General features: G+C 40.2%; 1 protein-coding gene and 1 non-coding gene across 6 annotated transcripts in view; one reads left to right on the top strand and one right to left on the bottom strand.

The window, feature by feature from the left end:
* Nucleotides 1-1,034: 1,034 nt before the first annotated feature.
* Nucleotides 1,035-27,619, top strand: part of recql5 (RecQ helicase-like 5) — a 68,468-nt gene continuing 41,883 nt past the window's right edge. For both annotated transcript variants that reach the window (XR_009817495.2, XM_061981570.2), the window contains exons 1-7: nt 1,035-1,177; nt 1,361-1,482; nt 6,552-7,073; nt 14,851-14,947; nt 15,004-15,115; nt 15,194-15,356; nt 21,709-21,791. Coding sequence is in view for 1 of the 2 variants with exons in the window: in XM_061981570.2 (XP_061837554.2) it covers nt 1,066-1,177; nt 1,361-1,482; nt 6,552-7,073; nt 14,851-14,947; nt 15,004-15,115; nt 15,194-15,356; nt 21,709-21,791 (1,211 nt within the window). In the remaining variant the exon portion in view is untranslated. The remainder of the gene's footprint in view (nt 1,178-1,360; nt 1,483-6,551; nt 7,074-14,850; nt 14,948-15,003; nt 15,116-15,193; nt 15,357-21,708; nt 21,792-27,619) is intronic.
* On the bottom strand, nt 23,543-27,466 carry LOC133620250 (uncharacterized). Of its 4 annotated transcripts, XR_009817497.1 has the most exons (5): nt 27,318-27,466; nt 27,064-27,189; nt 26,914-26,989; nt 24,061-24,208; nt 23,543-23,987 (listed from the first exon to the last, which is right to left on the bottom strand). It is a non-coding gene; the product is annotated as an uncharacterized protein (transcript). The 4 variants fall into 4 exon arrangements; XR_009817496.2 differs by having other exon boundaries at nt 26,914-27,189; XR_012051145.1 differs by lacking the exon at nt 26,914-26,989 and having other exon boundaries at nt 27,033-27,189.

The following is a 27,619-nucleotide window of genomic DNA, read 5'->3' as shown; positions in this document are numbered from 1 at the left end:
TCATATACATAGATATTTTATAAGGTTTCTCATAGTCATTCACATCGACGTCCCACTGGGGTGAGTTTTTCCCTGCCCTTATGTGGGCTCTGTACCGAGGATGTCGTTGTGGCTTGCGCAGCCCTTTGAGACACTTGTGATTTAGGGCTATATAAATAAACATTGATTGATTGATTGATACAGAGAATATCATTGTATTAATGTACTGTAAACTTGAATTTCTATTTATAGATATTATAAATAGAAAATATTCTTTTATCTATTTATTTCAGTAGGTCAATTAAAAAAAGCGAAACATATTTTCTATACCTTCATTAAACGCAGATTGAAAGTAGTTTGTAAATTTTTTGATATGTTTTATGATTAAAGTTATAGGTAATAACAAATCTTATCTTATAACATTTGAAAAATTGCAAATGAAATACAAAAACATTTATTTGTCTTTGAAAACACCAGTTTTTAGCACTGCCAGTCGTATATTTAAAAAAAAATGATAATCATTTTATAGCTTACTGCTAATAATTTCATGAATTAAAAAAAAATCAAGAAATGGAATATTCAAATATTATCAGCAAATGAACAGAACATTTATTGTCTAAGAAACACCATACTTTTATTCACCTCCAGTTTTATATTTAACCGTTTTTCTTTTATACAGCTTACAACTAGTATAAATCAGGATCTCGTTAAATTAAAAAAATTATCAAAAGTTAAATATCGTAAAGTAATCGTCAAAAGAAATGCAAAACAAAGATTTGTCTGAGAAAACACCATACTTTTAAGCACCTTTTAGTTAAACAGCCGAGAAGCATCATCAAATAATATCACATCCGTATAACATTGCTGTTTGGTATCGTATCAATTAAAACATAAATATTATTTAGTTTGTGGATACTGTTTTTAGTGAACACATGTTTTATAAATAAAACAAAAACAGGAAAAAAATGTGTCACACATTGATGACGTCACTAAATTGTTTACGTTTTATTTAAACAAACCTAACATGTGTTCACTAAAATAGGCGTCGACGTCATCAATGTGTGACAGCACCGTCGACATCTGCCAATGGAGGAGCGGGCGACGTCAGCAACTTTGAAACAAGCTTTAAAAACCCATTTCGGGTTCAGTAGCTTTAGATCTCAGGTCCAGGAAAATGTCATCAAAGCGGTTGTTCGAGGTATGTCAAACAACAGGACTTTTTACGAATTGTCTGCTTGGAATTCACCAAGCTAGTTGCTACACGTTAGCCTATGTCAAACTAAAAAAAGGACATCATACTTCCGGTTCCGATGTCAACATGTTGGACAGGTTGTATTGTTATTGTTGAGTCTTTAAGGATGCTTGTTGCGTCTTCCTGTAGGTGACAGGGACGTGTTTGTGTGCATGCCCACTGGGGCAGGAAAGTCTCTGTGCTATCAGCTGCCTGCTCTCCTGGCTGAAGGCATCACTTTGGTCATCTCCCCGCTAATTGCTCTCATTCAGGTCAGTGTCACGATACCAGTTATCATTAGTTGATACCGATATCTATTCATTTCCACAGTCTTCGATACCACGATAAGAATAAGAAAACTGATCCCATGTACTTTTAAATTCACTACTTTACGGAAAGGTGTTCCAAAGTGTCCAGTATTTAAAATCACTGTCCTTCAACATCTTTTCGCACAGAATTTAATTATCAGTATCAGCTGCCAAGAAGTAACTATACATTCTAAAATGACAGCAGTCTTCTATAACCTCCCAGTATATCAAAATAAACCATATCGTGCTCCTAAATTTGACTATCAATTTATCAATCAATGTTTACTTATATAGCCCTAAATCACGAGTGTCTCAAAGGGCTGCACAAGCCACAACGACATCCTCGGCTCAGATCCCACATCAGGGCAAGGAAAAACTCAACCCAATGGGACAATGAGAAACCTTGGAGGGGACCGCAGTTGTGCAATGGACGTCGAGTGGATCCAGCATACTATTGAGAGTCCAGTCCATAGTAGATCTAACATAATAGTGAGAGTCCAGTCCATAGTGGGGCCAGCAGGAGACCATCCCGAGCGGAGACAGGTCAGCAGCGCAGAAACGTCCCCAACCGATGCACAGGCGAGTGGTCCACCCCGGGTCCAGACTTTGGACAGCCAGCAGTTCATCCGTGGCCACCGAACCTGTACCCTCCCACCCCTCCACGAGGAGACTATAAAAAACAACATTTGCGAACTATTTTACATTCCAAAGAAGAACAGCAGTGGTGTTAGGGATGTTCTGTACTTTGTAGGCACCGACCGAATTCCGTCGGTAATTCATTAGTACGGGTATACCCGTACTGATGAATTAAAAAGGGTACTCTACCAGGCCTCTATTTTAACTTTTTAAGGTCAAGGCAAGTGTTGCCTTAAAGGAGGGCTCATATTTGATTTTTGTTGTGATTGGAGCACATACTTGTTGGTCACAAAAAACATTCATGAAGTTTGAGCTGTTTGGCCACAATACCCAGCAATATGTTTGGAGTAGAAAAGGTGAGGCCTTTAATCCCAGGAACACCAAACCTACCGTCAAGCATGGTGGTGGTAGTATTATGCTCTGCGCCTGTTTTGCTGCCAATGGAACTGGTGCTTTACAGAGAGTAAATGGGACAATGAAAAAGGAGGATTACCTCCAAATTCTTCAGGACAACCTAAAATCATCAGCCCGGAGGTTGGGTCTTGGGCGCAGTTGGGTGTTCCAACAGGACAATGACCCCAAACACATGTCAAAAGAGATGCTGGTGCAGTTTTACTCAGCCATCATCGAGTCCATCCTGACCTCCTCCATCACCGTGTGGTTCCCCGGCGCCACAGTCCAGGATAAGCATAGACTGCAGTGCATCGTACGTGCTGCTGAGAAGGTGATTGGCTGCAAGCTCCCATCCCTCCAGGACTTGTTCTCCTCCAGGACCAGGAGGCATGTGGGTCGGATCACAGCTGACTCTTCTCACCCTGGACACACACTATTCTCCCCTCTCCCCTCAGGCAGGAGACTACGGTCCATCCAGACCCACACCTCCCGCCACCTGAACAGTTATTTCCCCTCGGCCATCAGGCACATGAACAATAACTCCTAACAGTAACTCCTTTGAATTCCTTCTAAGTCTATAACAAGATCTGATAGCTCAGTTACAGCTCTTGTTATTACCAAATATGTGTTTTATGTTGCACGATTGCACCAAGAAAAATTCCTAGTTTGTGAACCCGTTCTCAAACAATGGCAATAAAACGATTCTGATTCTGATTCTGATACAGGCTAACGGGCATATGTTTCCCCCGTTAGCCTGTATGTTCATGTGTCATTGACCGGGCTAGCATGCTAAGCATTACATTAGGAGCGAAGCACCATCACACTAAGCATTTGTTGCACGAGCATACTAGCTTTGTTAGACAAGATCATAGACTGTATTGGACAATATAGTTTACATACCAAATGTCCATTTCCATTTATTACAAGTAATAAGAAAACGTAAATGTCTGACTTACCTATCAATGAGAAAATTAGCAAGTTTGGCGTTAGATGAAAGTCTTCTACGCATTCAATCGTCTCCATCTTTCAAAGACATCCCTATACAAATCCTCGTTTAGTTCCTGGCTTTGTCATGAATAAGTTGAGAATCGTAACAACACTTTTTAGATTTACTAATGTCTGACATGTTTAGTAACTTTACCAGTGGCAGTAGCTAGACGAAGAGGATGGTGCGTAACTGGCAACCTGGATGTGACACACTCACGGACTTTATAATTGGTCAAACGGTAGAGGGCAAGGCATCGAAATGAAAACAATAACAAGATTTCGGGGCTGTAAATCTAATTCTGAAATGAGCATATCCCTGCTGAACTGCTGTTATCAGTTATAGAGTAATGGAAAAGAACATGATTTATTAATACCTTTTGTAGGGCTGCAACTAACGATTAATTTGATAATCGATTAATCTGTCGATTATTACTTCAATTAATCGATTAATAATCAGATAAAAGAGACAAACTACATTTCTATCCTTTCCAGTATTTTATTGAAAAAAAACAGCATACTGGCACCATACTTATTTTGATTAATGTTTCTCAGCTGTTTGTACATGTTGCAGTTTATAAATAAAGGTTTATTAAAAAAATAAAATAAAAATTGCCTCTGCGCATGCGCGTAGCATAGATCCAACGAATCGATGACTAAATTAATCGACAACTATTTTTGTAATCCATTTTAATCGATTTAATCGATTAGTTGTTGCAGCCCTAGCCTTTTGACATATCAGGGCCATTTAATGATGACTTAACATGAAATTATTACTCATGACTCCTTCAAGGCTGGTATATGAGCCACAGCGCATGTGAGTCAACACACACACACATCACTTGCAAGTAGAAACAATGTGAAGACAGAAGAGAGGGAATAGACGTGTTTTAGCTGAAAATCTAACGATTTAGTATTTGGAGCTCTGCAAGCGGTGCTTTAAATCATAGCTAACTAGTAGTTAGCTAGCGGCTAACATCTCTCCGTAGTGTTTTAGCCACTTCTAAGTCACGAATCCTTGCCTCTATAGCGGCAAAGTAAGTATAGGATAAGGAATAGCTAAACATGGTTGACATCGTGACACATATTTAAAATGGGATGGAGTGAATTAAGAAAAATAATTATTGAAAGATTGAAACAATTTATCATCACCAAAAGAATACTGCTCACTACGACCTCACTTCCTTCGACACTCACAAGGATTTAAAGAAAAGATAGGAGGCACATCATGTCTTTACATCGTAGGGGTCCACAAATTAAACATTTGTCTGTTAAAGACAAAGTTGAACTTATTCGTGCATCGCTAAGTAACGTATTTGATTGACATAACGAGTGCAGTGCTACTGTGATCGTGACGCTAATGAGAAAAAGGATACGTTTGTTTGCAGTGGATTTCCTGCTACAAATATTAGTCTAATTTGGGCTGCAACTAACAACTAATTTGATAATCGATTAATATGTTGATTATTACTTCGATTAATCGATTAATAATCGGATAAAAGAGACAAACTACATTTCTATCCTTTCCAGTATTTTATTGAAAAAAAAACAGCATACTGGCACCATACTTATTTTGATTATTGTTTCTCAGCTGTTTGTAAATGTTGCAGTTTATAAATAAAGGTTTAAAAAAAAAAAAAAAAGTACCTATGCGCATAGCATAGATCCAACAAATCGATGACTAAATTAATCACCAACTATTTTTATAATCGATTTTAATCGATTTAATTGATTAGTTGTTGCAGCCCTAGTCTCATCTACAATTCATGTCTGCAGTTGTTTTTATGTTGTGAAGTTCATGTTTTGTCCCTGTTGTTCTGCAATGTTTGCTAGCGATATCAAGATTCATTATCTGCTGCTGAGCCTACCAGAGATTTTTTTATCTAGTTTATTAATACTATTAAGAATATTTTCTTGATGCGAACAAATGGTATCAAAAGCGCTATTATATGGTCATCCGTGTCGAATAAAGCGCTTGGCTTTCCTGCACAACATCAACTAAGCTTTTAGTTTCTGTCATGAAAATCGTCCACACAAATACGGTGGATTGAAACAACAATCACAATATTTATTACTAGGACTTAACATGCCATTAGTTTATTTTGTTAGTTTTCATTTCGTCGTAGTTATATTAGGAATAGCAACCACAAAAGAACACAAACTAATGCCATCTCTTGTCCTTTCTTTACGTTTAGTTCTGCTCTCAAACACTACTAATATAGTAGAGAATAAACTGAATTGCATCATAGAAGATTTCTCAAACAAATCAAATGTTCAAACAGACATTTTCCAAAGTGACCACTGCAGACACAAGCAATCTTTTTTAAGAGCCATTTCGGTTGATGAACGTTAGTTTTTTTCCCTGACTTTATTACCTTTATGGACCTCTTCTTTCGGGACTCTATGAAAACTATTTCCTATCTCTCTATTTAAACGACTGGAACACCCAAGAACAGAACAGCAATAAAACATTTTCTGCTCCAACTCTACACTCACTCTCATTTGTTTTAATGCTACGCTCAAGCTGCTTGACCAATGTGTGAATTAAGCCGCCAAGAAGAAAAACGGACGTGACATCATACGCAACCCAGCAATACAATTTTATTATCAAACAATTAACATTTATTAACACTCACAAAAGTACCAAAAATTGTTATTGTTGAGTTCCCGTATCGATTCCCAGGTACCGGAAATAGGTACTATATTTGTTCAAATGTGAACGATAGCCTACTTCCGTTAACATTTGTTTATGAATGAGGACGAACAGGAAACACCAAATCCACATTTGTTCCCATGAATAAGTAAATCACTTGATAATTTGTTTTTATTATTTTTCGGCGCTGACTCGGTGCTCATGCTCAGATAATTGAGAGTATAGTATTTGGCACTGGCGATACTGGGAAAAAGCTGGTATCGATGTATTTTCTGCCTGTTGGTATCGACTTGGTATGGAAGTACTTTTGACAACTCTACTGTTAAATTTGATGTCATAATTTGCCACTAATAATGTTCTCTCACAGGACCAAGTGTCCCACCTGAGGGATCAGAACATCCCCGCCCACTCCATCAACTCCAAGCTTGCAGTGGGCGAGCGGCGGGTGATCCTCGCCGACTTACAGAGCCAGAGCCCGAAGCTAAAGCTGCTGTACATCACGCCGGAGATGGTGGCGTCTGCGTCGTTCCAGCCTCACCTGACTGACTTGTGCTCGCGAGGCCTCCTGTCCTACCTGGCTGTGGACGAGGCCCACTGCGTCTCCCAGTGGGGTCACGATTTCAGGCCCGACTACCTCAAACTGGGGGACCTGCGCTCTCGCATGCCCGGGGTCGCCTGCATAGCACTCACAGCGACAGCCCCCAGCAACGTTCAAGAAGACATCATCCGGTCCCTGAAGCTGCGTCTTCCCCTGTCCTTCACAACGCCCGTTTTCCGCTCCAATTTACACTACGACGTCATCTTCAGTGAGATTCTTCCGAACCCTTTCGTTCATCTCCATGCCTTCATCCAGAAGGCACTGGCTCTTGGCAGCAGCTCCAACGAAAAGGTTGGTATCGGTATTGTTGAGAGAAAAGGATATTCACTTTACTTTTGTGCGTTGAAATGCCAAACCAATATTCACATAGCCAAGGATGCCATGATGAGTGGCGCTGTGGAGGGGTTAGTAATGACAGTTTTTTAAAGGCCCTTAGCTGACAGGAGCTCTAGAAATTAGTCAAACTTTAGATCACAGGTGTCAAACTCAAGGCCCGGGGGCCAGATCTGACCCGCCACATCATTTTATGCAGAAATGATATGCGTTAATAAAGTACTTTATCTTTTCTTACTAAATGTATTTGTTCTTTGCAATTTGACATCAAAATATTACATGCATATATTTTATATGCATATATTTTAGTATCTAATAGGTTAAATCAATATTTTTTTAATAACATTGGGTGCCAGTTCTATGATTAACTACATTCCTCAATACAATAGATAAACATCTCTGATAAATGTTCACATTATTTAAAACTGGTTTTGTGTAATACAATTCTACCCAAACATTTAATAAAGTCAAATACAAATAAGGCAACAAGAGAAGTATCTAACACTTAGTAAATATATACAGCAGATATGATAATCTACATCAACAATATGATTTGTCTGAGTGGCAAGACAGGACAGATTTAAAAAAAAAAAAAAAAAAAACTTTTTTTTTTTTAATCTATTAAGAATCGCGATTCATTCGAAAATCAATATTTGTTGGACACCTATAGAATCTAATAATGCCACAAAATATGATCATACATTCCAAATCAAAATCAAAATAAATAATCTGCTTGATTTATGATTTCAAAGCTAGTTAACCATCAAATTGTACACTGTAAAAATGACAATAGAATTAATGGTAAAATTACGGTAAAAACTACTTTTGGTACCGTTTTTTTCAGTAATACACCGTAAAACAACTCCCATAGATTTTACGGTAAAAAAATGGCAGCTCAGTTATGGAAGTAGAATTGTCTCACATCAATTTATATATATCAATATGATATTAATACATATGGGTTCCCTCCGGGTACTCCGGCTTCCTCCCACCTCCAAAGACATGTACCTGGGGATAGGTTGATTGGCAACACTAAATTGGCCCTAGTGTGTGAATGTGAGTTTGAATGTTGTCTGTCTATCTGTGTTGGCCCTGCGATGAGGTGGCGACTTGTCCAGGGTGTACCCCGCCTTCCGCCCGATTGTAGCTGAGATAGGCTCCAGCGCCCCCCGCGACCCCGAAGGGAATAAGCGGTACAAAATGGATGGATGGATGGGCATATATTAATAAATATACAGATACAACTACACATGTGATATACAAATAAATCAATAACTTTTTTTTTTAAAACACGTACTTGTAAATGTATTTTTTAGATTTGAAAATATGTACTAATAAAAATTATAAATATAAAAATGTGACATACAAATAAATCAAGAATTTGTATAAATAAACGTGTATTTGTAAATATATTTTTGAGATTTGAATATGAATATGCTTGATTTTGTATTTGTATTGAATTTGCATTTGTGGATTGCTTTTTTGCTTTTGTGTCGATGAGATATTCCTACCACAAACCAGATGCATAAATAAATGTGGAGTTACACACTCCACTGAACAACCAGCAGAGGGCACTGCAGCCAGAGCGGTCTGGGTCACAGACGTGGTCAGACACTGGCGAGCCAATCAGAGGCACACTAGGGAGGGTCATATTACGTTATGACTTTTGGGATGATTTGACACATTAGCTAATACAACGCTAACGTTAGCAATCTCAGGCCCGTTGTGTGTTCTCTCTGTAAAGACGTGGATTGTTTTTGTGCAGAGAACTCCGGGCATTTAGCATATAATGCTTATAATGCTCTGTGACCCAGACCGCTCTGGCTGCAGTGCTCTCTGCTGGTTGTTCAGGGGAGTGTGTAACTCCACATTTATTTGTGCATTTGATTTGTGGTAGGAATGTCTCATCGACACAAAAGCAAAAAAGCGATCCACATATGCAAATTCAATACAAATACAAATACAAAATCAAGCATATTTATATTCAAATCTCAAAAGTTTGAATATAAATTCAAATGTTTATTGTATTATAAATGCACGTTTATTTATACAAATTCTTGATTTATTTGTATGTCACATTTTTATATTTATACATTATATATGTATATATTTTCAAATCTCTAAAATATATTTACAAATACGCGTTTATTTATACAAATTATTTATTTGTATATCACATATACGTACTTGTATATTTATTAATATATGCATATGTATTAATATCATATTGATATATATAAGTTGATGTGAGACAATTCTACTTCCATACTCAGTTGCATGAATTTTACTGTAAAAAAAAAACAGTGATACTGTTTTTCTTTCCATTTATATATGCTACAAAAACCACCACTAATTTTTCTGGAACATTTTGGCACCTGAGCTGCCAGTTGTTGTTTTTTTTACAGTGAATGTAAAATGCATTGGCAATAATATAATGTCATGGGATATATATTTATATTCATATATCATTCGCTGTTACAAGTGGCCCTCTAAGGGCAGCCATAATTGCGATGTGGCCCTCAAAGAAATGTTGGAAGGCCCTGCTATAGATGTTTTGTAAGTTCTGTAAACTTCACTCCACAAAACCTACTTTTCTTACCTATTAGTCTCGGTTTTGGGTATTTGGGATCTGCATAAGTCCCGAAAATGTGAAATCACCATGAAGGCATGGCGGAGATATTTTATAAAAACAATCTTGCCTTCTTTCATACTTCCTCTATACAAGCCGTTTGTAGTTTGCCAATTTTTGACATTTTTCCCAACTGTGACGTCAGCGCATTATCCATATATGGTATGAATTCACCCGAAGAAATTTGCGCGAGTCCGCCATTGTCGTTGCATGCTGTAGTCAAAAAGCTCCTTCTTTATCTCTATCCTCCTGTTGTGGCGCAGACTGGCTCGTACATGCACATGCATCCTCCGCTGTTGCCATTCCTAATACAAAGTGGCGTACAGTTCTAATTTATATCCCTCAGTAGACTCGATAAGGAAGCGCTAAAAACTACAACATGGCTGACAGGGAGAAGATGCTGTCGAAGTGCCATCCATTTTCTTACGCTTATCCAACGTCAATTCGCGGGAGTAGCAGCCTAAGCAGAGAAGCCCAGACTTCCCTCTCCCCAGCCACTTCGTACAGTTCCTCCCAGGGGATCCCGAGGCATTCCCAGGCCAGCCAGGAGACATAGTCTTCCCAATGTGTCCTGAGTCTTCCCCGTGGCCTGGGGTGTAACGGTACGTGTATTTGTATTGAACCGTTTTGGTACGGGGGTTCTGGTTTGGTTCGGAGGTGTACCGAACGTGTTTCCACACGGACATATTAAGTAGCGTAACGCACGTTGTGTAAACAATGCACACCGAGGCACAACACACGGCATGCTTTTTTGATTGATTGAAACTTTTATTAGTAGAATGCACAGTTCAGTACATATTCCGTACAATTGACCACAGAGAGAGCGAGAGAGTTATGATAAACGCGCATGTGTCGCCAGGCTCTGCTTTTTATCCATAGATTTATCAGATTTAATTTTTTATTATCTATAGCAGGGGTGTCAAAAGTATGCCCCGGAGACTATTTGCGGCCCACAGCTAATGTTTTAAAGGCCCACGGCACATTCTAAAAATACTATTAAAATAAACAAAATCATAACAAAAGTGAAATAAAAAAGCTTAAAGGTTAAATGTAATTTAGAAAAAGTTGCAATGTTGACTAATAAAACAAAGCTGTTTTTTTTTTCTTTCAAACTGTCATTGCTCAAAACATAATATTGAATCAAAATCAATGTTATTATGAATTATTGACTTATCCAAGGTTCCGATTACTTCACATCAACTATTCCACTAAGAAAAATATTTTTGGTGGAAGATTTTGCAAATTTGGTAAATAAATAACCCAAGAATTTATATTTTGTTGTTTTCTTACTGTACCGAAAATGAACCGAACCGTCACCTCTAAACCGAGGTACGTACCGAACCGAAATTTTTGTGTACCGTTACACCCCTAACTCTTTCCTCACTTGTGAACAAGACTCCGAGGTGCTTGAACTCCTCCAATTGGGGCAAGATCTCTTCCCCAACCCGGAGATTTTGTAACGAAATGTAACGAAATTTCGTTCTTATCTGTACTGTAAAGTTCAAATTTGAATGACAATAAAAAGGAAGTCTAAGTCTAAGATGGCATTCCACCCTTTTCCGGGTGAGAACCATGGACTCAGACTCGGAGGTGCTGTATCTCATCCCATCCGCTTGACACTCGGCTGTGCACCGATCCAATGAGAGCTGAAAATCCTCGCCCGAGGAAGCCTTCAGGACCACATCATCTGCAAAAAGCAGAGACCTAATCCTGCAGCCAACAAAGCAGATCCCCCCCAACGTCCTGACTGCACCTAGAAATTCTGTTCATGAAAGTTATGAACAGAATCGGTGGCAAAGGGCAGCCCTGGCGTAGTCCAATCCTCACTAAAAACAGGTCCAATGCGGATCAAACTCTGACACTCATCATACAGGGAACGGACCGCCACAATCAGTCCGATATCCCATACTCTCTGAGCACTCCCCACAGAACTTCCCGAGGGACACGGTCAAATGCCTTCTCCAAGTCCACAAAGCACATGTAGACTGGTTGGGCAAACTCCCATGCACCCTCAAGGACCCTGCCGAGAGTATACAGCTGTTCCTCAGTTCCACGACCAGGACGAAAACCACACTGCCCCTCCTGAATCCGAGGTTCGACTATCCGGTGTAGTCTCCTCTCCAGTACACCTGAATAGACCTTACCGGGAAGGCTGAGGAGTGTAATCCCCCTCCAGTTCCCCTTTTTAAAGAGAGGAACCACCACCCTGGTCTGCCAATCCAGAGGTAACGCCCCCGATGTCCGCATGTCAACCAAGACAGCCCCACAGCATCCAGAACCTTAAGGAACTCCGGGCGGACCTCATCCACGGCTTCCCTGAACTCCTCTCATGTCCAAGTTTTTGCCTCTGCAACCGCCAAAGCCGCACACTGCTTGGGCTGTCGGTATTTGTCCACCGCCTCAGGAGTCCCATGAGCCAAAAGAACCCGATAGGACTCTTTTTTTCAGCTTAACGGCATCCCGGTTCTAGGATTACCGCCACGACAGGCACTAACCACCTTGCGGCCACAGTTCCAATCAGCCGTGTCGGCAATAGAGGTACGGAACATGGTCCACTCGGACTCAATATCGAGCGCCTCCCTCATGACATGTTCAAAGTTCTTCCGGAGGTGGGAATTGAAGCTCTCTCTGGAAGGAGACTGTGCTAGACGTTCGCAGCCAACCCTCACAATGCGTTTCGGGCTGACAGGTCTCTCCGGTATCCTCCTCGGAGCCAACTCACCACCAGGTTGTGATCGTTTGAAAGCTCCGCCTCTCTCTTCACCCGAGTGTCCAAAACATGAGGCCGCAAATCCGATGACACAACTACAAAGTCGATCATGGAACGGCGGTCAAGGGTGTCCTGGTGCCAAGTGCACATATAGACACCCTTATGTTTGAGCATTGTGTTTGTTATTGACAATTTGTGACGACCACAAAAGTCCAATAACAAAACACCGCTCGCTGTTCAGATCTGGGCGGCCATTCTTCCCAATCACGCCTCTCCAAGGTTCAAGGGTTTTATTCGTCACATGCAGAGTACACCACAGTGAAATGCTTTTTTCCATGCTCTTCAGATATTGCATACAGTGGGATCCAAACACTAGTTGCTGAATCTAATACACTAAATACAAAAAAATACAACAATTTGAATAGCTCTGATGTACATTAATTACAAGACAATATGTTGCACAATAAGTCCCAGTAGTTATGGTAGAAGTATCAGTACAAGTAAAAGTACAGTAGTCACATACAGTACCAGTGCAATATCAAATAGTATAACAGTATATACAGTATAGGAAGTAATAAATATTAAGGTGTCTACAGTTCTTTGGCAGTTGAGTAGTGACAGTAGTATGAACAGAGGTAATGGAACAGTATGACTTCTTTATACTCTTGTTTTTACATTATTTACAGTCTTTGAATGAAGAGTATTGTAGTCCGGTAATTACAGTGGTAAGTAAAGTGATTCTTGTGCGTGCGGTTTTGTGCAATTGTGATAAGTGTTAATCAGCGGTGCAGTTGAGCAGTCTGATGGCTTGGGGATAGAAGCTCCTCCTGAGTCTCTCCGTGTCGGTAGCGCTTGCCTGACTGCAGCAGTGAGAAGAGGCAGTTGCTTGGGTGGCTAGAGTCCCTCACTATCCTCTTGGCCTTGGATCTAAACCGCCTGGTGTAGATGTTACAGATGGTTGGGAGCACACCTCCGATGGTGCGCTCGGCTGATCTGGCCACTCTCTGCAGTCTGTCACTGTCGTTGCCAACATGAGCGTTGAAGTCCCCCAGCAGAACAAGGGAATCACCTGAGGGAGCACTCTCCAGTACTCCCTGAAGGGAATACAAAAATGGTGGGTACTCCAAGCTGCAGTCAGGACCCTCACCCGAAGGCGGAGGGAAGCTACCCTTTCGTCTACGGGGTTAAAGTTCAACGTACAGGCTTTGAGCCGTGGGGGCAACAAGAATTGCCACCCCAGCCCGCCGCATCTCACTGCATGCAACGCCAGAGTGGAAGAGAGTCCAGCCCCTCTCGGGAGAACTGGTTCCAGAGCCCTTGCTGTGCGTCGAAGTGAGTCCGACTATATCTAGCCGGAACTTCTCCACCTTGCGCACTAGCTCAGCCCCCCCCCCCTCCCCCCCAGCGAGGTGACGTTCCACGTCCCAAGAGCTAACTTATGTAGCCGAGGATAGGACCGCCAAGTGCCCTGCCTTTGGCTGCTGCCCAGCTCACATTGCACCCGACCTCTATGGCCCCTCCCATGAGTGGTGAGCCCATTGGAGGGGGGACCCATGTTGCCTCTTCGGGCAATGTGGCCGGGCCCGATGGGGACATGCCCGGCCACCGGGCGCTCGCCATCGTGCCCCACCTCCAGGCCTGGCCCCAGGCCACATTAGTTAGAATAGTTCATTACAGATCATGATTAATTAATCACTTTTTTAAGCACTTGACAGCACTAGTTATAATGATAATATATTTTATTTATTATCCCTCCTCGGTGTCGCTGTAGCAAAGATTTGCGAGAGACGCTAACTAGCGCGATAATCGCTAACTAGCTTAAATGCAATGAAGCTGCTGTATTTTGCTGCACGCATTATTAGTAGTTCTCCAGCAATTACGGACCAAAATGAAGGTTTCATCCAATAGGGGTTGTTAATCTTTGAGCACCTAACGATTTGATCCGATTCCTGAGGTCACGATTCGATTCAGAATTGATCCTCATTTCAACAGAATTCTAAAACCGATTCTCTCAATGTAATATTAGGTATGATAATTATAATGTAACTTTTTCAGAACAGGTTCAAGTTAGAAAATATCCTTGTGGTTGCATGGAGATGGCCTAAAATCTCTTCAAAAATAGATTCCTAAAAAAACATATATTTTTTTTTTTTATGGGTGGGTTTTTAAAAATGTATAAGACTTGCAATTCAGATGTGTATCGATTTTTTTGTGCACAACCAATATATAATATTGTATCACATATGCTAACTTTTTCAGTGTCATTTCTCTGGATGTGGGGGTGTTTGTCCCACCTGGACTAAATTCATCCCCCTGTAATGTGTCCGTCGAAAAGGGTGAAGACCTCTAGTTGGTCCTGGAGAACTTCTCTTAAAGCATGTAATGTTCTTGAACAGGGCTGTGGGATCGTGTACTGTCGGACCAGAGAGGGCTGTGAGACCGTGGCCCACCAGCTTACCAAGCTCGGTGTCCTAGCAAAGCCTTATCATGCTGGTAAGTTTTCCTCCATTGTGGCTTTCTGCACAATGTTGAGTGTTTTTTACGTTCAGGTCTCAAGGCCCAAGATCGCACAGAAGCCCAGAATGACTGGATGCAGGGGAAAGTCCTGGTGATTGTGGCCACCATCAGCTTTGGTATGGGTGTAGACAAGGCCAGTGTAAGGTAAGACCGTATGTTTGTGTGTGATTGTTTTCAGTAAAGATGACGTTTTATAACATTTTCAATAAATCCATCCCACAGGTTTGTTGCTCATTGGAACCTGGCAAAGTCCATGGCCAGCTACTACCAGGAGTCCGGGCGAGCAGGGAGAGACGGACTGCCGTCCCTGTGTCGCATTTACTACTCCCGGAGGGATATGCAGCAAATTAAATTCCTCATCCATAAGGAGGTTGCACGTAAACAGGTCAGTAAAGCAGAACCACTCTAGTGCAGGTCTTAGGGCTGGGCATTATGGCTGAAAACTGTGTCACGATTTAAGTTTTTTATATCGGTCGATAGAGATAGTCATTGATATTTTTTATGTCTTATCAAAATTCAGGACCGGGAGAAAAATATATGAAATGTAAACATTTTTGTTTCAAATGTGACCTTCCTCTGATTATATTCCCCTCAGCTATCAAGGCAGAAAGAAAATATCAACACTAGCATGGAAAACACTCAATGTCAACAAAATAGTAAAATCACATTGAACACTTAGCAATAACTTATTTTAAGGAATATGTAAGAAATTCTTAATACAGTGTAAGAAAATAGTGTGAAAAGTGTGAAAATGTAAACATAGAGAAACCTGAGAATAATTATTTTCTGCAAGTTTAATGCCAGGAAGTTACAGCAGTGCTCTAAAGGGTGAGCGAGGCTAAGGTGGTGTGGTATTAACTGTCCAGGTGGGGACGAGCGACCTGAACGCATACTTTTGTCCTTTAAAAACACAGACTTTTGTCCTTTAAAAACGCATACTTTTGTCCTTTAAAAACGCAGACTTTTGCAAAAATTGTGCCTAACCGTAGAGTTCCAAAACTCTCCGCTAAGCCTATGCGTGTACACGGCTCAAACGAAAACTTGTACTTCTCTTATGACGTCACGGTTGTTCGCCGTCACTTCCAAATCTCAGCAACACTGCCTTGCTTATCGTTACTTTTCGGTACTTTTCAAAATGAAGGGGTCCACAAAATATGTCATTATTGGCTTCATTTTAACTGAAATCTCACGACACATTAAACATATGTGTTTAATGTACTCAAGCACTCAAAGAACAATTTACAATTGAACATATTACATATAGCCTGCCATAATCTAGGATTAGCTTAGACGAGAAGAAAAAGTGTAATTTACATTTTATTAAATGCTTCATAAATTATAGTTGCCGCTCTTGGTCTGTGCTTTAGGACAAATTAAAACATTAGTAAATACTAAAAACAATACCATGTCTAAAAGTAGACAGATAAGACATGTAGCAGGTAAAACACACACTATTAAAGATAAAACACAAAATTCAGTCATTTAAATTTTCACTTGCGTTAGTTTGAACCATGTAGGCAGTTTTGACTGTGCTAATAATTGGCACCAGCCAACCAGCTGTTTGCGCCTTTATGTATCCAGTGTTGGCGCTGGGAAATTTCAAAATGGGGTCCCAGGGACCCCATCAAGTCATAAAAATGGGGTCCCACAGTACATTTTTAGGGTCCCACTTTTTTGTAACCGTTTTGAAAACAAATGTGAAATGTTTGCATTATCCTGTTATATCTCACAGTCTATATTGTGTTTTGGAAAAAGGTGGTCATAAACGTTACTTAATTCATGAAAATAAATAATACAAAAGAAATAATGTTTTATGCATATGTTTTCAATTATAAACATTCATTCACTTTCTTCTTTCCTTCATGAATCTAAACTTTACCGCTACTGCCGGTAGTTTTTTCTATATTTTTATTTAATAAGTTGTAGGTGGATTTATTTCAGTATAAAAGTGTAAAACGTTTTTTGCTTAGATCATGAAATTATGATAACCGTGTGCCAGGGCATACATGCATATGAGAAATTGAATTGATTATTCTCACCTGTAGGTAGATCATCAGTCGTTTAAAAACCCCCACATCTACACTTTCATGGCAAATAATGCCAACAAACTTAGAATTTTGCAAGTTAGTTTCAATGTCATTTAATACAGTGGCACTCAATGCCTCTAGCATTTAATCTCTGGCTTCGTGATGGCCATAAACTGTGTGTTCCCCTTTAAGAATGGCGGTATGTGGGGTGAGTGACGTGTGTAAGTAAGTAAGTGAGTGTGCAAGTCCGGCTGGCTTTGTGGAACACCTAAATAAAGAGTTGTAACAAATCGACGGCCTCGTCATTCCCCGCGCTCCTCGACCACGGTCTGGGAGCCGAGAAGCAGGAAAGGTGTAACATGTTGTTTCTTGGTGCCTGGTGAGGCTGGATCTTTGAAAATCATTGCACCCGGTCGTAAAGGTGTTCTTTTCCTTAGCCCGTTTACATGGCGTGCAAAACATCTTTCCATCGTCATAAGTGAGCCATTTACTGAAAAGTGGCTCCTGAAGCCATTTCTTTCATTGAAGCTTCGGTTCTTGGGTTTATTGCTCGCCATGACGAAAACAATAACACGCGGGGGTCCTAATACCGTAAATGCAGTATTTGTGATTGATAAAACTTTCAGCGAATCAAAATTTAAGAAATTTTACCGGAAAGTGCATTACTTTGAAGTCGACCAATAATTAATAATTAATAATTTGACCTGGCAAATATAAACAAAACAAAAGAAAACACTGGCGGAAAGCGATATTCGATTAAAAAAAAAAAACAAGCAAACCGGGCAGTAAAAAAAAAAACAATCCGTGTCCAGGGGACGCGCGGACTTCCATAAATTTGCGTCCTTTCTGATTACAATGTGTAAAAAGACACAAAAAGTGCATTAACGCCAACACTGCGCATCTATATGTGCACAGCAGGGGAGCCATTTAACTGCATTACTACCTGGCACTCTTTAAACTCCTTGAACAGGTCTGGATGTTTGTTGTTTAAATGTTTATCTACGTTTGAGTGCAATACTGTATTACCACCTTTGGCAAGGCATGTTTTAAAGCGACACTTACAGTACGTGTTTACAGCTTCACCTTTATCGTCAGTTTTGAAGCCCAAAAGCCTCCACATTGCGCTTCCCGCACCCTCTTATTAACGAGTTCAAATGCCGTTTTTTTGCCATGTTTCCTCTCTACAGTGTTTCTGCTTGTATGCTCAGTGTGTGTGCGCGTTGACACACTCATGCGCCTCGGCTCAGCAACGTTACTGCCGCACGGCAGCATTTCTTGTGGATGGAAAAAAAGAAGTACCGGTATTTTTCAAAGACATTATAGTATGTTTTTTAATTAATTAGTACTGTGGTACTTTGTTAGTAGCAATATATACCGTACATCCCAACTTCAGACTAAATACCTGGCACAGGACCGCTTTAACAAATGATTCTGTGGCGACAGACGTCCATGCATCACATATAGGGCTGGGCGATATATCGCATTTGTAAGATATATCGATATATTTTTAAACAAGATATGAATTAAGAAAATATTGTAATATCGATATAATTTATTTCACGTTAAAATGATCAAACCCCGCTTATTTGTTGTGTTCCTTGTTCTCTCCTGCTTCCCACTCGCTACTAAACCCCTCCCCTTCCTCCTTTCAAGACGTGCAAGCACGTATAAGAACATCCATGATTGGTTGGTTGTTTACCATGATGAGTGACGATTGGTTGAGATTATGGCAAAACATTAGGGACAGGCTAATCTGAGGCAAGATAGGGCGGCATCGAACCAGGAAGGGAATTCACAACTGGCATCCCAAATGACGACGAGAGAGTCGTAGAAAAGAAAGAGGGAATATTCAAGCGGGAGATTTATATATAAAAAAAAAACTAGTGGAGGATGGCAGAGGGATTCTCTTCTTTAGATTTTTCTTTTAGCGATGTAGACCATGTCCAGGAAACCCACAATGCGTCTACTTGGCCACATTTGGACAAATGTATGCGTCTGGATAAAACATTCATTTGAGTTGTTTACCATGTAAGCCCAAATCAAAACTGTTCTCGAGTTGCAAGCCGGGCATATTTCGCACAAGAAATGCTGCCAAAAATATATGCCGAAGTGAGGAAGATCATAGCCGCACACTTAAGTCAAGTCACTTACTTGGCGCTGACCAGAACGTGTGTGACAGTCCATTACATCGTCGACTAGGAATTAAAAATTGCCTGCAAATTTATTTTTGATCTGAATTTGACAAATGTTGTATAATTTGCACAGCTATGTTATTTATCTTACGTAGAAAGAATATTTTTCTATTCTATTAATGCTATGTATTTGTGTGCTACTTGAACAGTTTCTTTTCTGTGCTGTTAATACCCATGTTGACTAACTTTTTTTGCGGTGCCTCATGTCCGTTCACACTGCAGGTCAGTTCTGATTTTTTTGCCCATAGGCGACCTGTATCAGATTTTGTCCTTGTGAACAGTGCAATTCAGAATTGTTTTAGCCCTCTTTCGTACGTTTATATAAATCTGATAGACAATACAGGCCAAAAGTTTGGACACACCTTCTCGTTTCAATGCATTTTCTTTATTTTCATGACTATTGACATTGTAGATTGTCACTGAAGGCTGGTTGATATCATCACTTCAGTCATCAACAATTGTATCATCAGAGAAATGTACATTGAAACAGCGTAGGTCTGACTTGGTAGGATATGTACGGGATGGAGGGAGGGAGGGAGGGGGAGAGCGAGGGAGGGAGGGAGGAGAGAGAGAGAGAGAGAGAGAGAGAGAGAGAGAGAGAGAGAGAGAGAGAGAGAGAGAGAGAGAGAGAGAGAGAGAGAGAGAGAGAGAGAGAGAGAGAGAGAGAGAGAGAGAGAGAGACTACATTTGATTATTAACAATCCGGGGAGGGTGTTAGTTTAGGGTTGAAGTTGCCTGGAGGTGTACTTTTAGTGCGGTTTTGAAGGAGGATAGAGATGCCCTTTCTTTTACACCTGTTGGGAGCACATTCCACATTGATGTGGCATAGAAAGAGAATGAGTTAAGACCTTTGTTAGATAGGAATCTGGGTTTAACGTGGTTAGTGGAGCTCCCCCTGGTGTTGTGGTTATGGCGGTCATTTACGTTAAGGAAGTAGTTTGACATGTACTTCGGTATCAGGGAAGTGTAGCGGATTTTATAGACTAGGCTCAGTGCAAGTTGTTTTACTCTGTCCTCCACCCTCAGCCAGAATCGATTCTTGTTTGAACATGATTCTCGTAATATATTATGTGGTATATAAATTATTATAAAAACTATTCAATTGCCCCTCTGGGCCGCTGACGTACGACTTACAGTACATGTGCAGTATTGGCCTAAAAAATGCCTTTTTAAAAATCAATTAAAAAAACTATTTACAAAAATTTAAATCAGGGGTGTCAAACTCATTTTAGCTCAGTGGCCGCATGGAGGAAAATTAAATCATGGCATTAAAACAAAAAAATAAAGACAACTTCAGAATGTTTTCTTTGTCTTACTTTGGCCAAAAATAGAACAAACACATTCTGAAAATATTATAATAAAAATATAGAAAAAAATACCGCTAGCGGTAAAGTTTAGATCCATGAAAGAAAGAAGAAAGTGAAAATGTTTATAACTGAATAAATTTACATATGCATAAAAATGTGTTTTCTTTTGTATTATTTTTTTTAAGGAATCAAGTAACGTTTGACAACATTTTTCCAAAACACAATATAGAATATGAGATATAACAGGATAATGCCTACATTTATCATTTGTTTTCAAAACGGTTACAAAAAAGTGGGACACCAAAAATGTATTGTGGGGCCCCATTTTTATGACTTGATGCGGTCCCTGGGACTCCATCCATCCATCCATCCATTTTCTACCGCTCATTCCCTTTGGGGTCGCGGGGGGCGCTGGAGCCTATCTCAGCTACAATCGGGCGGAAGGCGGGGTACACCCTGGACAAGTCGCCACCTCATCGCAGGGCCAACACAGATAGACAGACAACATTCACACTCACATTCACACACTAGGGCCAATTTAGTGTTGCCAATCAACTTATCCCCAGGTGCATGTCCCTGGGACTCCATTTAGAAAATTCCTAGCGCCATCACTGATGGAGTATTGGTGCGTGCAAAACAGCAGCAGGCGGCTGTGGCCTGCGGGCCTGTTTTAATACTAATCAAATATCATCCCAGGGGCCAAAGATAATTCATTGTCCGGCCCGCGGGCCTTGACTTTGACACATAGGAGCTAAATAGATCTAATATAAGAAAATAGAGCAACTCCAACCCAATTCCAGCTTTACAGTACTTTTACTTTTTATTTTACCATTGAGAAGGCAGACAAATAAAGTACATACAATACTAAAAAACAAAAACAAAATTAAAAATAAAAATAAAAATATCAGTATAAATAATTGATTCTTAAACCAAAAAAAGTAAGATTTTTTTCTAAATAGATTTACAAAAATTATGAATCACGATTTGGATGTTAATCGATTTTTTTTTTTTTTTTTAAACACTCCTAGTATTTTTTTGTCTTTACAATTGTGAATTGCAGGGGGATTATTAAAAAAAACAAAAAAAAACACCCCTGCAGTACCTGCGTGGACCCCCTAGGAGTCACGAACGAACGCCCTGTTGAGGACCTCTGCTCTAGTGCATATTCCGCTCGGCATCATTTAAAAGGTGTCCCTGTCTTTTGCTTGCAGGAAAAGCGCAACTCTGCAAAAGAATGCGACAAAGCAGCCATTAAAGACCTTGAAGCCATGGTGTCCTTTTGCGAGCAGGAGAGGTAAGTGAATGAATCACACACACAAAAATGTATCCTCTTGTTTATTGTTTTAAAGACAGCATGACAAATACAATAATGCACTTTACATTTCAAGCAGATGGCACACCTGGCCACTAATGACTTGTTGCACGTATAGCAGAACGTTGTAGTTTCAGGATGATAGCCAACATGTATCTGCAATAAACTTAATTCCTTAAACGACAGGCAGTAAAACATTTACTGTTCTGCAATAAAAGCGCTGTTTTGATTTAAATCACATTCTCATAATCTATTTTCCTAAATATTTAAAGGGTAACTGTACTTTTTTTAAATCTTGTCTATCATTTACAATCCATATGTAAGACAAAAACACAAATGTTTTTTTTATCAATACATTCTAACTCGTAAATAACGTTAGCAAATGTCAGCTAACAATGAAGTCAATGAGAGTTGCTCTATTCTGCCTATGATGTAAAATTCCTATGATGAGTTTCTATAAACTAGCTTATTGATGTGTCTCGTGGGACAGGCGAAAGTTAAGTCGGAGAAAATGCAGTCGTTTATAAATTATTTAATGTTTCTCTGCGGCCCGGTAGCAAATGTGTCATTTGGTCCCCAACCACCGTGGGACCACTGGTCTAGATAGCACGTTAGCATCGATTAGCTTGCAATCATGCAGTGACCAAATATGCCTGATTAGCACTCCACACAAGTCAATAATGTCAACTAAGCTCACCTTTGTGCACTCATGCAAAGCATAAAAAGTTTGGTGGACAAAATGAGACAAAGAAGGAGTGGCATAAAACACGTCTTTCTGTGGCAGTGTCGTAGAAAGTTGTACTGTAATCAAACTACGGCAAGTTCAAAGACCGCTGAATTTAGGACAAAACGGCGCTCGCCAAATACTCTCATCAGTAAACTATCCATTCATCCATCTATTTTCTACCGCTTAATCCCTTCGGGTCGCTACAATCGGGCGGAAGGCGGGTTACACCCTGGCATGTGTAATATAAACAGTGGGATTTCTAACTGTTAGGAAGGTTTGTGTCATGTTTGTCCTTCTAAAGAAACCATATTAAAACAAACATTAGTATGCATTTTTTGAAAAACCTCTGGGGAGCCACTAGGTCAGAGCTAAAACAAAGTTAAAGTACCACTGATAGTCACACACACACTAGGTGTGGTCAAATTATCCTCTGCATTTGACCCATCCCCTTGTTCCACCCCCTGGGAGGTGAGGTGAGCAGCAGCGGTGGCCGTGCTGGGGAATCATTTTGGTGATTTAACCCCCAATTCCAACCCTTGATGCTGAGGGCCAAGCAGGGAGGTAATGGGTCCCGTTTTTATAGAGTTTGGTTTGACTCGGCCAGGGTTTGAACTGACAATCTACCGATCTCAGGGCGGACACTCTAACCGCATGTGGCTCTAGAGCCGCTGGTTGCTGACTCCCGAGCTAGACAGAAGTTTTTTACTAATGTTTTTCGGTGTGTTTACGGCCGACAGACATTTTTGCTCAATAAAGTGATCAATTAAATCCCTGTCCTCCTTAAAGCGTTTTGACAAAAACCTAACAGTGTTGACAAACATTGTTTTTTCTGTTATGGCCACTTACAGTTGCTTTGCAAAACCCTACAGAACAAATAGCTATGTGTTTATTTTGTTTACAGTTCATATTGGGCAGGCGCGCACCTTAGAGGGAACCTTGAACATGCATGTTGTTGTCTTACATAAGGATTGCAAACGGAAAAAAAGAATCAGAATCAGAATCAGAATCAGAATCAGCTTTATTGTCATTACGCAAGGTAACGAGATTGAGGCCATTCCATACAGTGCGATGGTAGTGCCCCTTTGAAATTGGATTGGTAGTATATTGTCTGGTCCTCTGGTCAAGAACGGTGTTATTGTACATGAGCTCTCCAAGGACTGCCGATAGTCCTGAAAGTCTGGGTGTTTAGCAGTAAGCAGGACATCCTTGTTAGTGACAGTTGCTTTGTTTTGGAGAGCTGGACACACCCTTGTTGCCCGGCCCCACTTATGAGCACGACTCCTCCCACAAGTTCTCATCCTGACACTTGGCAGCCTTGGGGAAAAAACCTGTTTAACATTTTGGCATGTAGTTCAAATGCCTTTAAATGTCCGCTCCCTTTCGTCTGGCTTTCCGGCAGCAGCAGCAGCAGCAGGACGCACAGGTCACCACCATCATGATAAGGAACACCGCTGAAGACAGCAAATAAACAATCCCAGTAAATAAAATCCAGATTGTTAGTCACAACCAAGAGAGGAGACTCACCGATGAATGTCAAGAGGATGAGGAAAGCTCCCAGCTCGATGGGGCTGGAGTTTGGTAGACCCTGCAGCTTGGCCCAAATCTTGTTTAGGAGACTCACTGCTTGGTCTTTGGGGTCCATCCTTATGAGGCAACAAGGACAACTGCCATACTTTTTTTTTTTTTTTTTTTGTAGAGAAATCAAAGCCAGAGGTTGGTTGTGAGAGAGCAGGGCAGGATATTAACTTGTCTGATAGAGACATGAAGGCATTTGTTTTTATTAAGGAGTTGTGGTTAGAATGCTGCTGAACAGTGAACTCTCCTGACTTGATTGACTTGTTCATGTCAGTTTTAAAGATACAGTCGTGGTCAAAAGTTTACATACACTTGTAAAGAACATAATGTCATGGCTGTCTTTAGTTTCCAATCATTTCTACAACTCTTATTTATTTGTGATAGAGTGATTGGAGCACATACTTGTTTGTCACAAAAAACATTCATGAAGTTTGGTTCTTTTATGAATTTATTATGGGTCTACTGAAAATGTGACCAAATCTGCTGGGTCGAAAGTATACATACAGCAATGTTAATATTTGGTTTCATGTCCCTTGGCAAGTTTCACTGCAATAAGGTGCTTTTGGTAGCCATTCAGAAGCTTCTGGCAAGCTTCTGCTTGAATTTTTTACCACTCCTCTTGACGAAATTGGTGCAGTTCAGCTAAATTGGTTGGTTTTCTGACATGGACTTGTTTCTTCAGCATTGTCCACACGTTTAAGTAAGCACTTTGGGAAGGCCTTTCTAAAACCTTAATTGTAGCCTGATTTAGCCATTCCTTTACCACTTTTGACGTGTGTTTGGGGTCATTGTCCTGTTGGAACATCCAAATGCGCCCAAAACCCAACCTCCGGGCTGATAATTTTAGGTTGTCCTGAAGAATTTGGAGGTAATCCTCCTTTTTCATTGTCCCATTTACTCTCTGTATAGCACCAGTTCCATTGGCAGCAAAACAGGTCCACAGCATAATACTACTACCACCATGCTTGGCGGTAGGAATGGTGTTCCTGGGATTAAAGACCTCGCCTTTTCTCCTCCAAACATATTGCTGGGTATTGTGGCCAAACAGCTAAATTTTTGTTTCATGGACAAAGGTAAGTCCTTCTGGAGGAAATTTCTGTGGTCAGATGAAACAAAAATTAAGCGGTTTGGCTACAATACCCAGCAAAATGTTTGGAGGAGAAAAGGTGAGGCCTTTAATCCCAAGAACACCATTCCTACCGTCAAGCATGGTGGTGGTAGTATTATGCTCTGGGCCTGTTTTGCTGTCAATAGAACTGGTGCTTTACAGAGAGTAAATGGGACAATGAAAAAGGAGGATTACCTCCAAATTCTTCAGGACAACTTAAAATCATCAGCCCGGATGTTGGGTCTTGGGCGCAGTTGGGTGTTCCAACAGGACAATGACCCCAAACACACACAAAAGTGGTAAAGGAATGGCTAAATCAGGCTAGATTTAAGGTTTTGGAATGGCCTTCCCAAAGTGCTTACTTAAACGTGTGGACAATGCTAAAGAAACAAGTCCATGTCAGAAAACCAACACATTTAGCTAAACTGCACAAATTTTGTCAAGAGGAGTGGTCAAAAATTCAACCAGAAGCTTGCCAGAAGCTTGTGGTTGGCTACCAAAAGCGCCTTATTGCAGTGAAACTTGCCATGGGACATGTAACCAAATATTAACATTATTGTATGTATACTTTTGACCCAGCAGATTTGATCACATTTTCAGTAGACCCAAAGTAAATTCATAAAAGAACCAAACTTCATGAATGTTTTTTGTGACCAACAAGTATGTGCTCCAATCACTCTATCACAAAAAAAATAAGAATTGTGGAAAGTATTGGAAACTCAAGACAGCCATGACATTATGTTCTTTACAAGTGTATGTAAACTTTTGATCGTGACTGTATATACATACATACACACACATATACTCTACATACATACATACACATAAATACATACATATATATATATATATATATATATATATATATATATATATATATATATATATATATATATATATATATATATATATATATATATATACATACATACATATATACACACATATATATATATATATATATATATATATATATATATATATACATATACATATACACAAACATATACATACATATATTTTAATACATATACATACATATATACACATACATATATATATATATATATATATATATATATATATATAGCGACAATGTCACTAAGTAGGCTAGACCAGTGTTGCATAGCCTTCCCAAAAACCAAACTAAAACTGAACTGGCTACAAAGGAAACAAAAACAGAATGCTGGACGACAGCAAAGACTTACAGCGTGTGGAGCAGAGAAGGCGTCCACAAAGTACATCCGGACATGACAATCGACAATGTCCCCACAAAGAAGGATAAAAACAACTGAAATATTATTGATTGCTAAAACAAAGCAGGTGCGGGGAATAGCGCTCAGGGAAGAAATGAAACTGCTACAGGAAAATACCAACAAAACAGAAAAAGCCACCAAAAGGCAAGAACTAAAACACTACACACAGGAAAACACCAAAAAACTGTAAATAAGTCGTGGGGTGATGTGACAGGTCGTGACAAGACCATTTGAGACGAGATCTATAGTGATGCACGGTTGGTTATGGTTTAAATTGATATCCAACAATTGCCGGAACAACTTTTTACTGTCAATTTCGGCTGCTGAGTTTCATTTTTTACTGTTTTCTGCTGGTGGTGTGCCTCCGCATTTTTTCAATGAAAAAAATGTGCCTTGGCTCAAAAAAGTTTGAAAAACACTGGGCTAGACTGATGGTACCTTCTGCTCTGTCTTCGTATTCTCTGGCAGACCAGGTGTGTTATAAGGTGTTTTGAGCAAGGGCGAACAGCTCGCACTAAAAAAAAAAAGAATATGTGAATATGTGTGTAAACACTCACCTGTGTGTGAGTGTGTGTTGTTGTCACACACTCAGCCTAGCCCAAACTGTGACCACCCAGGACTGAGCAGACAGGTTGACAGCACGGCATTTCCCCACTGAAGGAGTTATACTCGTTGTTGTTGGAGTGATCAGTTCATCATCCAGAGGTCCTATGCCTGAGATCAGGGATCATAGGGACAGAATTCTTCAGGTCGAGATTAAATTCTGTGAGTAAAAACACTCACAAAAAACAAATCCAGCATGTTGAATTTGGGGTTGTTTACGTTAAGAGGAGAGTACATACTGTAGTTGGTCTCCTTCCAAAGATGTTTTCTGCTTTTCACTAGCCTGAGTCGTTCTTGTGTGCCTCTCTCGTCTTTCTCCACCTCCTTTATGCATACACTTTCTCTGTCTTTTTGTGGCTTGGTCAGCCACGTCGTTCACTCCCGCAAGGTAGTCCACATGTTTGTCAAAGTGGCTCCAGACGCTGCCTTTGTTTGGGTGTGTTATGCAATACAGGATCTGACGGGTGTGGTGTTTTTATTTTTTCATTGAGAGAATAATCAAAACAAGACGTTTAAGTTTGGAACGTGGAGGAAAACTGCA

Source organism: Nerophis lumbriciformis, linkage group LG24 (genome assembly GCF_033978685.3).
Source record: "Nerophis lumbriciformis linkage group LG24, RoL_Nlum_v2.1, whole genome shotgun sequence".
Lineage (NCBI taxonomy): Eukaryota > Metazoa > Chordata > Actinopteri > Syngnathiformes > Syngnathidae > Nerophis > Nerophis lumbriciformis.
The sequence above is the reverse complement of the archived record's forward strand: the minus strand, read 5'-3'. Positions and strand labels throughout refer to the sequence as shown.